The 13,121-nt window shown below is 48.7% G+C and overlaps 1 protein-coding gene across 5 annotated transcripts in view; it reads left to right on the top strand.

Annotated features, from left to right (window-relative positions):
• Nucleotides 1-13,121, top strand: part of LOC139265976 (transcription factor Dp-2-like) — a 281,312-nt gene that overhangs the window by 233,043 nt on the left and 35,148 nt on the right. For 4 of the 5 annotated variants that reach the window (XM_070883639.1, XM_070883643.1, XM_070883642.1 and 1 more), the window contains one exon: nucleotides 955-1,101. In XM_070883639.1, coding sequence (XP_070739740.1) covers nucleotides 955-1,101 — 147 coding nt within the window. The remainder of the gene's footprint in view (nucleotides 1-954; nucleotides 1,102-13,121) is intronic. The other variant, XM_070883641.1, reaches the window with a different exon arrangement.

The following is a 13,121-nucleotide window of genomic DNA, read 5'->3' as shown; positions in this document are numbered from 1 at the left end:
TACCCAGAGAGGTGAGAATGTGGAACTCGCTGCCACAGGGAGTGGTGGAAGTGAATAGTATCGATGTATTTAAGGGGAGGCTAGACAAGCATGTGAGGGAGAAGGGAATAGAGGGTTATGCCGATAGAGTTAGATGGGGAAAGACGGGAGGAGGTTTGAGTGGAGCATAAACGCCGGCATGGACTGGTTGGGCCAAATGGCCTGTTTCTATGCCGTCTGTCCGATGTAACATCGCCCACGTCCACACTTACCTCAGCCCATCTACTGCCGAAACCATCATACGTGCTCTTGTCAGTTTCAGATTCGACTATTCCAATGCTCTCCTGACCGGTCTCCATAAACTTCAGCTCAGCCAAAACTCTGCTGCCTCTATCCTAACCCACGCTAAGCCCCGCTCATGCATAATCAACTGTGCTTGTTTACTTTGGGCCCTCGTCCACCAATGCCTTGATTTTATGGTTCTCCCCCTCGTGTTCCAATTCCTCCATCGCCCCGTCCCTTCCCATCGTTGTGACCTCCTCCAGCCCTCGACCCTGTCAAGAAAATATAAATGCAGGTTCTTGTTATAACAGGCATTGCAAGAACAGCTGGGTTTACTTCTGTTTATCTCCCACTGTTGAACCCCTCTTCCGTAAAGGTCCAGCTGGCCATATGGTACATCGCAAGAGGCCAGCCTCCCTGTAGCAGAACACTGAAGAGCCTTTTATAGGGGTCCTCTGTTTAGTGAAATCATACAAAAAAATAATGAATTTGATTTACAGATTTTCAATTAAATTGGAGGTTTAATAGAAAAATTACCATTTCTTGATCTAAATGGTAATAACATTGTTAAAAGTTGAAATATGGAGTAGCATAATAAAACTTTTGAACTATATCTTTTAGCTGTCCCAAACTCATGAGTAGATTTGAAGAAATTTTCACAATGAACATGTTTTTGTGCACCTCCCTTTTCAGCAGGCCTACGATCAGAAGAACATTCGGCGCCGTGTCTATGACGCACTCAATGTGCTGATGGCCATGAACATCATTTCAAAGGAGAAAAAAGAAATCCGATGGATCGGGCTTCCCACAAACTCTGCTCAGGAATTTCAGAATCTGGAGGTGAGCTTATCTTAAATTGTGCTGAAACTGAATCTTGTATCTTCTAGAAATATTGCTGTATGGTGTGAGTATGCTAGCAGTCTAGCAAGTCAAACTGTTAAGAACCTGGACAGTTGAATCAGACAAGACTGAAAAATGGTTTTGATTATCCGAGAAAGGCAAATTTTGTAGCTTAAGTCTTATTTGACAATATTTCACCTGATTTTTTTTGGTTCAGTTATATTTTTAGTATAAGCCATGGCTCAGTAGGTAGCACTCCCGTCTCTGAATCAGAAGGTTGTGGGCTCCACAGACTAGAGCACATAATCTAGGCTGATAACTCAGTGCAGTACTGAGGTGAGTGCTGCACTGTTGGAGGTGCCCTCTTTCGGATGAGATGTTAAACCATAGGCCCAGTTTGCTCCCTCGGGTGGATGTAAGATGTTATGTATGTATGTAAACCTTACCAAAATGTAAGACTTGCCACTAGCGGGCACACCTGTGGGAGACCTAAGGGTCACCTGTGCACCCTGGGGCAAACAGGTATAAAAGGTGACTCACCATGCTGCTTCCCCACTCTGGAGTCTGAATAAAGAGACCAAGGCCACAGCAGTTGGAGCTTACAATACAATCTTGTGGATTTATTCTGAACATAACAAATTGGCGATGAGTAACGGATCACGAACTTTCACGCGATAATGGCTGCCGTTGGTATTCTTGAGAGATTTGTTGAGGGTGATGATTGGGAAGCTTTCGTTGAGCGCCTCGACCAGTACTTTGTGGCCAACGAATTGGACACAGCTAAAACAGCGATCAAGCGCAGGGCGATTCTCCTCACCGTATGTGGGTCATCGGTATATGCTGGCACCAGTCAAACCAACGGACAAATCTTACGCAGAGCTGTGTACGCTGGTTAGCGAATACCTCAAGCCAAAGGAGAGCATCCTGATGGCCAGCTACCGTTTTTACACGCACTGTCGCTCAGAACGTGGTGAGTTTTGTTGCCGGCGTAAGACGCCTTGTGGGGCAGTCCGAATTTGCAGGTTTCTTGGGGGAAATGTTGCGGGACCTTTTCGTGCTTGGGATTGGCCACGAGGTCATTCTTCGCAAACTGCTGTCTGCCTAATCCCCAGATCTGAGCAAGACCATCACGATGGCCCAAGCCTTCATATCCATGAGCGATAACACGAAACCGATATCTTCACAGAATCGAAGCTCACCGGCAAGTACTGTGCATAAAATAATGCTTTCAGCAGGCAGAACAGCACAGGGCAGGGCCCATACGACTACAGAGGCCAGGCATAGACCTAGGACAAAGTCTGCCGTGGGCCGTGAATGCGTATCCATTAGCACCATGTTGGCGCTGCGGGGGCAGCCATAAAGCTCATCAATGTTGATTCAAGCCCTTTGTGTGCAAGGGCTGTGGAACAATGGGGCACCTCCAGCGAATGTGCAAACGATCTCTGACTCACCACGTGGCAGAGTCAGGAGAGGACGACCGATCCAGCGAGGATCACGATGAACGAGCAGGAGAGGCAACTCAACCTGAGGATGAAGAGGAAGTATATGGGATACACACCTTCACCACCAAAAGCCCTCCGATAATGTTAAAAGTTGAACTTAACGGCACTCCGGTCTCCATGGAACTAGACACGGGGGCGAGACAATCAGTCATGAGCCAGAAGGCTTTTGAGAGGTTGTGGGGCGACGAAGCACAGCGACCCAAGCTGATCCCAATTCAGGCAAAGCTGCGCACCTACACCAAGGAACTGATACCAGATATTGGTAGCGCGGACATAAGAGTATCCCATGAGGGAGCAGTGCACGATTTACCACTGTGGATTGTTTCAGGTGATGGGCCAACGCTGCTTGGTAGGAGGTGGAGGGGGAAGATTCAGTGGAACTTGGAAGACCTCTGCGTATCTTCTCCGGCGAACGAGGCCTCCCTTTCTCAAATGCTGAGCAAACCCCCACCTTCAGCTGAACCAGGCATCGAAGTGCAGATCCATTTGCAGATCCCCGAGGCATAGACCGCTCATCACGATCATTCGGAGGTGAAGATCAACCGAGCAGCGGTACAGGCACGGTACCCACCACCCAAAGCCGACGACCTCTTTGCGACAATGGAAGAGGCTCCAAGTCGACCATGCGGAGTGGGACTCCGGCCGAAACGATCCGAATGCGTCTTCCCGACAGCAGAGGCAAAATTCCTGGGGAGGAATCGCGGCAGTCGGCATCACGGACACAGACGATAGGACATCCAGACCACAGGACGAGAGTGCGTGCAGACCACGGGAGGCCGCTGCAACGGAACGGAGTAATGTGTCACCCAGCAAGGAAGACGATTGGGTTTGGGGCAACGGTAAAGGAGCGGCCGCTGAGAAGGCCAGGGACCCACCACGTTTCAATAAGTTGTTTGCACTATATAACCCATGTGAGCGGTCCTTCGTGGCCAATGATGTATCATTGCATGGGGTCGGGGGTATTGTGTTCCGAACACAGATGAGGCTGCACACAGGGAGATTAAAGTAACAGTGACATCAGTCTTTAATGAGACACTGCCGAGTGAGGAACAGGCCTTAGGGGCTGGCTTCTTCAGGGGATGATCTCCCTGGTGGCGGAACATGGGAGTGCATGCTTTACAGATGCACAACATCACTCCCCCCCCCCCCCCCCCCCCTGCAAAATCAAAGTGAAAACTATTTACAAGGTGAGGCGGTCGGGAGCCTTTCTTTCCCTGGTGGACCGCCTCAGTACAAATGTCTGTTCTGGTGTGTTGGCTGTGCCTTCTTTGGGCTGGCGTGTTGTTGGCCCTGCAAGGCTGCTGGGTGAGCCTGGCCTTGCTGGGCTGTTGGGCGTGATGGGTTCAGTTTCCTGGTCCAGCGTGGTGTCGTTGATCCTTTGGGTGTGCGTTGTGGGCTCAAAAAAGGTGGTGTCTGCTGTGGGTTGTTCAGGGCAGTCTGTGAACCGCAGCCTCGTTTGGTCCAGGTGTTTTCTGCAAATTTGTCCGTTGTCTAGTTTGACTACAAACACCCTGTTCCCTTCTTTAGCTATCACCGTGCCCGCGATCCACTTGGGACCATGTCCATAGTTTAGCACATACACAGGGTCATTCAGATCAATTTCCCGTGACACAGTGGCGCGACCATCGTTTACGTTTTGTTGCTGCCGCATGCTCTCTACCTGATCATAGAGGTTGGGGTGAACCAGCGAGAGCCTGGTTTTAAGTGTCCTTTTCATGAGTAGCTCAGCCGGGGGCACCCCTGTGAACGATAGGGGTCTCGTGCGATAACTGAGCCGTACTCGGGATAGGTGGGTTTGGAGTGAGCCTTCTGTGACTCGTTTAAGGCTCTGTTTGATTGTTTGTATTGCCCGCTCTGCCTGCCCATTGGAGGCTGGTTTAAATGGGGCTGAGGTAACATGTTTGATCCCATTGCGGGTCATGAATTCTTTAAATTCGGCACTGGTGAAACATGGCCCGTTGTCACTGACCAGTATGTCAGGCAGGCCGTGGGTGGCAAACATGGCCCTCAGGCTTTCAATGCTGGCGGTGGCGGTGCTTCCCGACATTATTTCACATTCAATCCATTTTGAAAAAACATCCACCACCACCAGCAACATTTTACCGAGAAACGGGCCCACATAGTCGACATGGATCCTCGACCATGGTCTGGAGGGCCAGGACCACAAATTAGTGGCGCCTCTCTGGGCGCGTTGCTGAACTGAGCACATACGCTGCATTGCCGTACACAGGACTCTTAAGTCAGAGTCGATACCGGGCCATCACACGTGGGATCTGGCTATCGCTTTATCATTACTATACCCGGATGTGTGCTGTGGAGATCCGAGATGAACGTCTCCCTGCCTTTTTTTGGTAGCATTACGCAGTTACCCCACAACAGGCAGTCTGCCTGAATGGACAGCTCGTCCTTTCGCCGCTGGAACGGCTTGATTGGCTCTTGCATTTCAACGGGGATGCTGGCCCAGCTCCCATGCAGTACATAGTTTTTTAATAGGGACAGCAGAGGATCTTGGCTGGTCCAAGTCCGAATCTGGCGGGCCGTGACAGGTGATTTATCATTTTCAAATGCTTCCATGACCATCAACAAGTCTGCGGGCTGCACCACCATCAACAAGTTTGCAGGCTGCGCCATTTCCACCCCCGTGGTGGGCAATGGTAGCCGACTGAGAGCATTCGCACAGTTCTCGGTGCCTGGCCTGTAGCGGATGGTATAGTTATACGCTGATAGCGCAAGTGCCCACCTTTGTATGCGGGCTGAGGCATTAGTATTTATCCCCTTGTTTTCAGCAAACAGGGATGTGAGGGGCTTGTGATTGGTTTCCAGCTCAAATTTGAGGCCACACAGGTACTGATGCATTGTCTTTACCCCGAACACACACCCTAATGTCCCTTTCTCAATCATGCTGTCGGCCCTCTCGGCCTTAGGCAAGCTCCTGGAAGCATAGGCGACAGGTTGCAACATCCCTGCAACGTTAGCTTGTTGTAATACACACCCAACTCCGTACGACAACGCGTCACATGCTAGCACAAGTCTTTTACACAGGTTAAACAATACAAGCAGCTTATTGGAGCATTCTCAAAAGCAATTACTTTGTTTTTTCCCCATACATAGTTCTCATCTTTGCGCAGTAACACATGTAGGGGCTCTAAGAGGGTGCTTAACCCCGGTAGGAAGTTACCAAAATTGTTGCGGAGTCCCAGGAACGACCGCAGCTCCGTGACGTTCTGTGGCCTGGGCGTGTTCCTGATAGCCTCTGTCTTGGCGTCTGTGGGCCGAATGCCGTCCGCCGCGATATTTCTCCCCAAAAACTCCACTTCTGTTGCCATGAAGACGCATTCCGACCTCTTCAGCCGCAGCCCTACGCAACCCAGTCGCTGGAGGACCTCCTCCAGGTTTTGTAGGTGTCCCGACCCGTAACCAATATGTCGTCCTCAAAGACCACCGTGTGTGGTACCGACTTGAGTAGGCTCTCCATGTTTCTCTGGAAGATCGCTGCAGCCGACCGAATTCCAAACGGGCATCTGTTGTAGATGAACAGTCCCTTGTGCGTGTTGTTGCAGGTGAGGCCCTTCGAAGACTCCTCCAGCTCCTGCGTCATGTAGGCCAAAGTCTGGTTGAGCTTGGTGAACGTCTTGCCTCCTGCCAGCGTCGCAAATAGGTCATGTGCCTTAGGTAACGGGTATTGGTCCTGCCACGAGAAACGATTAATAGTTATTTTATAATCGCCGCAAATCCTGACCGTGCCATCACTTTTGAGTACTGGAACAATCAGGCTGGCCCACTCGCTGACTTCCACTGAGGAGATGATGCCCTCGCGTTGCAGTCTGTCCAGCTCGATTTCCACTCTCTCCCTCATCATGTGAGGTACCACTCGCGCTTTGTGGTGAATGGGTCATGCCTCTGGGACCAAGTGGATCTGCACCTTCGCCCCAGAAAAGTTTCCAATGCCTGGCTCAAAAAGGGAATGAAATTTGTTGAGAACCTGGGTACATGAGGCCTCATCGACATGTGATGTCATCCCAGTTCCAGCGGATTTTTCCCAGCCAGCTCCTTCCAAGCAGTGTGGAGCCATCGCCCGGGACAATCCAGAATGGCAGTTCTTGCACCGTGCCCTCGTAGGTGACCTTGATCATGGCGCTGCCCAGGACAGTGATGAGCTCTTTGGTGTACGTTCTCAGTTTCTGTGGATGGGGCTCAGGGCTGGTCTGAGTGCCTTGTTGCACCACAGTCTCTCAAATATCTTTTTACTCATGATGGATTGGCTAGCGCCAGTTCCATGGCTACGGGTAAGCCATTCAATTTTACATTTAGCATTATAGATGGAGATTTTGTCGAAAATGTGTGCACGCCGTGTACTTCAGCATCTGCCTCCTCTCTCTGAGGCTCGAAATTGCTTTGATCCACCATGGACCGATCTGCCATGTGGTGGTTAGCAGGTTTTGCAGAGCTTGCAGCTCGTTTGCAAGCTCATTGGCGGTGCCCCATTGTTCCACAGCTGTTGCAAACATACCCTTTTGAAGCGACATGAATAGGCTGAATGGAAGCCTCCACAACACCAACAAGGTGTGAATTGCCTTGCATTCATCCTTTGTTGGGGACTCTGAGTCACGTGGGTCACCTGAGGCCTGATGGCAGTTGCAGACTCGTGGGTTCTGCCCTGTACATTTCTGCTCGCAAACACAGTTCCAGTTAATTTATGAACATTGCTGAGAGATCTGTTTGGTGTTATCACTGGTGGACATCAACGCCTGTGCTATCACAATGGCCTTACTGAGGGTCGGTGTTTCTGCAGTCAAAAGTTTTCGTAGGATGATCTCGTGGGCAATGCCCAGTACAAAAAAAGTCTCAAAGCATTTGCTCCAGGTAGCCATCAAACTCACATTGTCCTGCAAGTCGCCTTAGCTCGGCGACGTAGCTTGCCCACTTCCTGACCTTCAGATCGCTGGCAGGTGTAGAACCGATACCTCGCCATCAGCAAGCTTTCCCTCGGGTTAAGATGCTCCCGAACCAGTGTACACAGCTGCTCATATGACTTATCTGTGGGTTTCACCGGAGCCAGAAGATTCTTCATGAGGCTGTAGGTCAGTGCCCCGCAGACTATGAGGAGGACCGCTCTCCTTTTTGCAGCGCTTCCTTCTCCGTCCAGCTCGTTGGCTACAAAGTACTCGTCTAGCCGTTCGACATAGGCTTCCCAGTCCTCACCGTCCGAGAACTTCTCCAGGATGCCCACAGTTTGCTGCATCTTTGCGTTGGATTCGTATTCTCGTTGCCAGTTATTGTGTTCCTCACACAGATGAGACTGTACACAGGGAGGTTAATGTAACAGTGACCTCAGTCTTTAATAAGACACTCCAGAGTGAGGAACAGGCCTTCGAGGCCGGCTTATATACAGTGCTCCCAAGGGATGCTGGGATCCCTTGGGACTTCAGGGGATGAGCTCCCTGGTGGGTGAACATGGGAGTGCATGCTTTACAGATACACAACAGGGCGGACCTTACAACAAGCCAAAGTAGCGGGCGAACACCAACCAATCATGTATGTATCTGACAAAGTATTCGTAGCAAGTGATATGTTACTACACGGGAGTGTTGTGCAGCTAGCAAAGGTAGCGGGCGAGCCCCAAACGATTGAACATGTCTCCAATAAGTTAAACAAAACGGCAGCCTGTATTCACGGGACTAAAGAGATGTACCAAAGAATGTCCCAATATGTGCTCGAGTCAGACAAGCCGCCCATCCCACAAGTTTGGGAGAGCAGAGGCACCGTTATCGATGCGTTGTTTCGAGAACATCTAACACTGTCTGTGCACTGTAACACAATCTGCCACGGACCAGGCACTGAGAACAGTACTGATACCCTCAGTTGGCTTCCGTTGCCTACCACCGGGGTGGAAACGGCGCATCCTGCAGAACCACTCGTGGTCTTGGAAGTGCTAGAAATCGAGAGGTCAACCATAACGGCCCCCCAGTTTAGGACCTGGACCAGCCAGGATCCCACGTTACCGCCTGCCAAAGGTGAACTGTTAGACGGGATGTTGCAATCTATCCGCCGCAGAGACGAAAGACCCATCCCAGCGTTACAAAGTAAGGCAGGGCGGCCACACACAGTCAGTGGTCCGGGGCTCCCATACTACGGCTCAGGGTCCACGGGGACCACTTGGCCTCCCGCCACTACCAAAAATCTCAAGGCCATTGCGGCTATCCTGGGCTTGCTAGACTTCCGGGTCAGCAACAATAGCCCAGAGCAGGCAGCCCAACTCACTAAACGAAGCACGATGCACGTCATGGTAGACTCCCTAGAGACCTGGCTATTCTGGGTGCGACACAGTCACCAGACAGAATCACTCAGAACTGAGCCTTCTGTAGGCCATCAGCAGAGAATGCATCATAATTGCATGGCCCCTCCATGCAACATCAGAATAAGTGATGTAGACCATGTTCAGGGCCCCAGTTGGGCCGTAACATCGCATTAGCCAAGGGGGGGGAATGGAGTGTGTATGTGTTGCAAAGGGAGCGTTTGATTGTGAAACCGTGTACTGGGCTAACACGTAAAGCACTTGGACTAGACACATAACCAGGAAGCACTGCGAAAGGACCTGGCCCCCAGCGACCCACTAACATGATCAACTTCGCCGTCAACCGCGAGGATGAACCCACCACGTCAGGACTTCAACCCAGGCGATCGACCCAGGGTGCTGGGCGCCAGATCGCCTCAACTTGCAAATAACTTGCACATAAGACTTTGGAGAGGAGTGATGTTATGTATGTAGTAAACCTCACCAAAATGTAAGACTTGCCATAGGGGGCACACCTCTAGGAGACCTAAGGGTCACCTGGGGCAAGCAGTTATAAAAGGTGACTCACCATACTGCTTCCCCACTCTGGAGTCTGAATAAAGAGACCAAGGTCACAATAGTTTGAGCTTGCGATATCGTCCTGTGAATTTATTCTGAACATAGAAACATAGACCATTCGGCCCTTCGAGCCTGCACCACCATTCAATATGATCATGGCTGATCATGCACTTCAGTACCCCATTCCTGCTTTCTCTCCATACCCCTTGATCCCTTTAGCCGTAAGGGCCACATCTAACTCCCTTTTGAATATATCTAACGAACTGGCCTCAACGACTCTCTGTGGTAGAGAATTCCACAGGCTCATGAAGAAGTTTCTCCACATCTCGGTCCTAAATGGCTTACCCCTTATCCTTAAACTGTGTGACTCCTGGTTCTGGACTTCCCCAACATCGGGAACATTCTTCCTGCATCTAACCTGTCCAGTCCCGTCAGAATTTTACATGTTTCTATGAGATCCCCTCTCATTCTTCTAAATTCCTTTGAATATAAATCTAATAGATCCAGTCTTTCTTCATATGTAAGTCCTGTCACCCCAGAAATCAGTCTGGTGAACCTTCGCTGCACTCCCTCAATAGCAAGAATGTCCTTCCTCAGATTAGGAGACCAAAACTGTACACAATATTCCAGGTGTGGCCTCACCAAGACCCTGTACAACTGTAGTAAGACCTCCCTGCTCCGATATTCAAATCCTCTTGCTATTAAGGCCAACATGCTCTTTGCCTTCTTCACTGCCTCCTGTACCTGTATGCCAACTTTCAATGACTAATGTATCATGACACCTAGGCATCTCCTCTTTTACTAATCTGTCACTATTCAGATAATATTCTGCCTTCCTGTTTTTGCCACCAAAGTGGATAACGTCACATTTATACTGCATCTGCCATGCATTTGCCCACTCACCTACCCTCTCCAAGTCACCCTGCAGCCTCTTAGCATCCTCCTCACAGCTCACACTGCCACCCACTTAGTGTCATCTGCAAACTTGGAGATATTACATTCCATTCCTTCGTCTAAATCATTAATGTATATTGTAAATAGCTGAACCTTGCGGTACCCCACTAGTTACTGCCTGCCATTCTGAAAAGGACCGGTTTATTCCCACTCTTTGCTTCCTATCTGCCAACCAGTTCTTTATCCACGTCAATACATTACTCCCAATACCATGTGCTTTAATTTTGCACACCAATCTCTTGTGTGGTACCTTGTCAAAAGCCTGTTGAATGTCCAAGTACACCACATCCACTGGCTCCCCCTTGTCCACTCTACTAGTTACATCCTCAAAAAATTCTCGAAGATTTGTCAAGCATGATTTCCCTTTCAGAAATCCATGATGATTTGGACCGATCCTGTCACTGCTTTACAAATGCGCTGCTATTACATCTTTAATAATTGATTCCAACATTTTCCCCACCACTGATGTCAGGCTGACCAGTCTATAATTCCCTGTTTTCTTTCCCTCCTTTTTTAAAAAGTGGGTTTATATTTGCTACCCTCCAGTCCATAGGAACTGATCCAGAGTCTATAGAATGTTGGAAAATGACCTCCAATGCATCCACTATTTCTAGGGCCACTTGCTTAAGTACTCTGTAATGCAGACTATCAGGCCCTGGGGATTTATTGGCCTTCAATCCCATCAATATTCCTAACACAATTTGCTGACTACTAAGGATTTCCTTTCGTTCCTCCTTCTCGCTAGACACTCGGTCTCCTAGTATTTCCGGAAGGTTATCTGTGTCTTGCTTAGTGAAGACAGATCGAAAGTATTTATTTAATTGGTCTGCCATTTCTTTGTTCCCCCATTATAAATTTGCCTGATTCTGACTGTAAGGGACCAACATTAGACTTCACTAATCTTTTTCTCTTCACATATCAGTCGAAGCTTTTGCAGTCAGTTTTTATGTTCCCTGCAAGCTTACTCCCAAATTCTATTTTCCCCCTCCTAATTAAACCCAAGTTTGCAGATGACATAAGCTGGGTGGCGGTGTGAGCTGTGAGGAGGATGCTAAGAGGCTGCAGGGTGACTTGGAAAGGTTAGGTGAGTGGGCAAATGCCATGGCAGATGCAGTATAATGTGGATAAATGTGAGGTTATCCACTTTGGGGGCAAAAACACGAAGGCAGAATATAATCTGAATGGCGGCAGCTTAGGAAAAGGAGAGGTGCAACGAGACCTGGGTGTCATGGTTCATCAGTCATTGAAAGTTGGGATGCAGGTACAGCAGTTGGTGAAGAAGGCAAATGGCATGTTGGCCTTCATAGCTAGGGGATTTGAGTATAGGAGCAGGGAGGTCTTACTGCAGTTGTACAGGGCCTTGGTGAGGCCTCACCTGGAATATTGTGTTCACTTTTGATCTCCTATTGAGCGAAGGTTCACCAGACTGATTCCCGGGATGGCTGGACTGACATATGAGGAGAAACTGGATCACTAGGCCTTTATACACTGGAGTTTAGAAGGATGAGAGGGGATCTCATAGAAACATATAAGATTCTGAAGGGACTGGACAGGTTAGATGCGCGAAGAATGTTCCCGATGTTGGGGACGTCCAGGACCAGGGGACATAGTCTTCGGATAAGGTGTAGGCCATTTAAATCTGAGATGAGGAGAAACTTCTTCACTCAGAGTTGTTAACCTATGGAATTCCCTGCCGCAGAGAGTTGTTGATGCCAGTTCATTGGATATATTCAAGAGGGAGTTAGATATGGCCCTTACGACTAAGGGGATCAAGGGGTATGAAGAGAAAGCCGGCAAGGGGTACTGAGGGAATGATCAGCCATGATCTTATTGAATGGTGGTGCAGGCTCAAAGGGCCAAATGGCCTACTTCTGCACCTATTTTCTATGTTTCCTCCTCTGCTGAATTCTAAATTTCTTCCAGTCCTCACTTTTGCTGCTTTTTTTTTTGGCCAATTTATATGCCTCTTCCTTAGATTTAACACTATCCCTAATTTCCCTTGTAAGCCACGGTTGAGCCACCTTCCCCATTTTATTTTTACCCCAGACAGGGATGTACAATCGTTGAAGTTCATCCATGTGGTCTTTAAATGTCTGCCATTGCCTATCCACCGTCAACCCTTTAAATATCATTTGCCAGTCTATCCTAGCCAATTCACGCCTCATAACATAAAAGATCCCATGGCACTCTTTCGAAGATGAGCAGAGGCGTTATCCCGGTTATATGCCCTGAAATTCCGGCCTCCCGGGTCAGTACGGAGTGTGTACGGACCAGGTAAGGCATCGCAAAAGCCGGTTATCAGCGGACAATGCGCACACGCCGATAACCGGCTTTTCCGATCCGTCAAGCTGGAGCTTGACGGATCCAATGCATCTCGGCATCCAGGACATTCTCATGGGCAGGATTGCGGTATTTACCCAGATCTTGCCCAGTGGATGTCCTGAAAACTTGCTCCTGATAAAAACAGGCGCATAGCCTACTTTTACTGGTGTAAGAGTTTTAAAACACACTTAAAACATAACAAATAAAATTAAAAAAACACATTTTATTTTTAAAAACCATTGTTAAATTTATTTTAAAGCATAATTTAAAAAGCTTTTTAAAAAAAAATCAGAATTAAAAAAAAAACATAATTAACTTTAATTTAAATTAATGTTAATTATGTAGTGTATTTTTTCTATTTTTTATTAATGTTTTGTGTTTTAGGGGGG

The sequence above is a fragment of the Pristiophorus japonicus genome, chromosome 6, assembly GCF_044704955.1.
Source record: "Pristiophorus japonicus isolate sPriJap1 chromosome 6, sPriJap1.hap1, whole genome shotgun sequence".
In the NCBI taxonomy this organism is placed as follows: domain Eukaryota; kingdom Metazoa; phylum Chordata; class Chondrichthyes; family Pristiophoridae; genus Pristiophorus; species Pristiophorus japonicus.
This window is presented reverse-complemented; position numbering and strand designations above follow the sequence as displayed.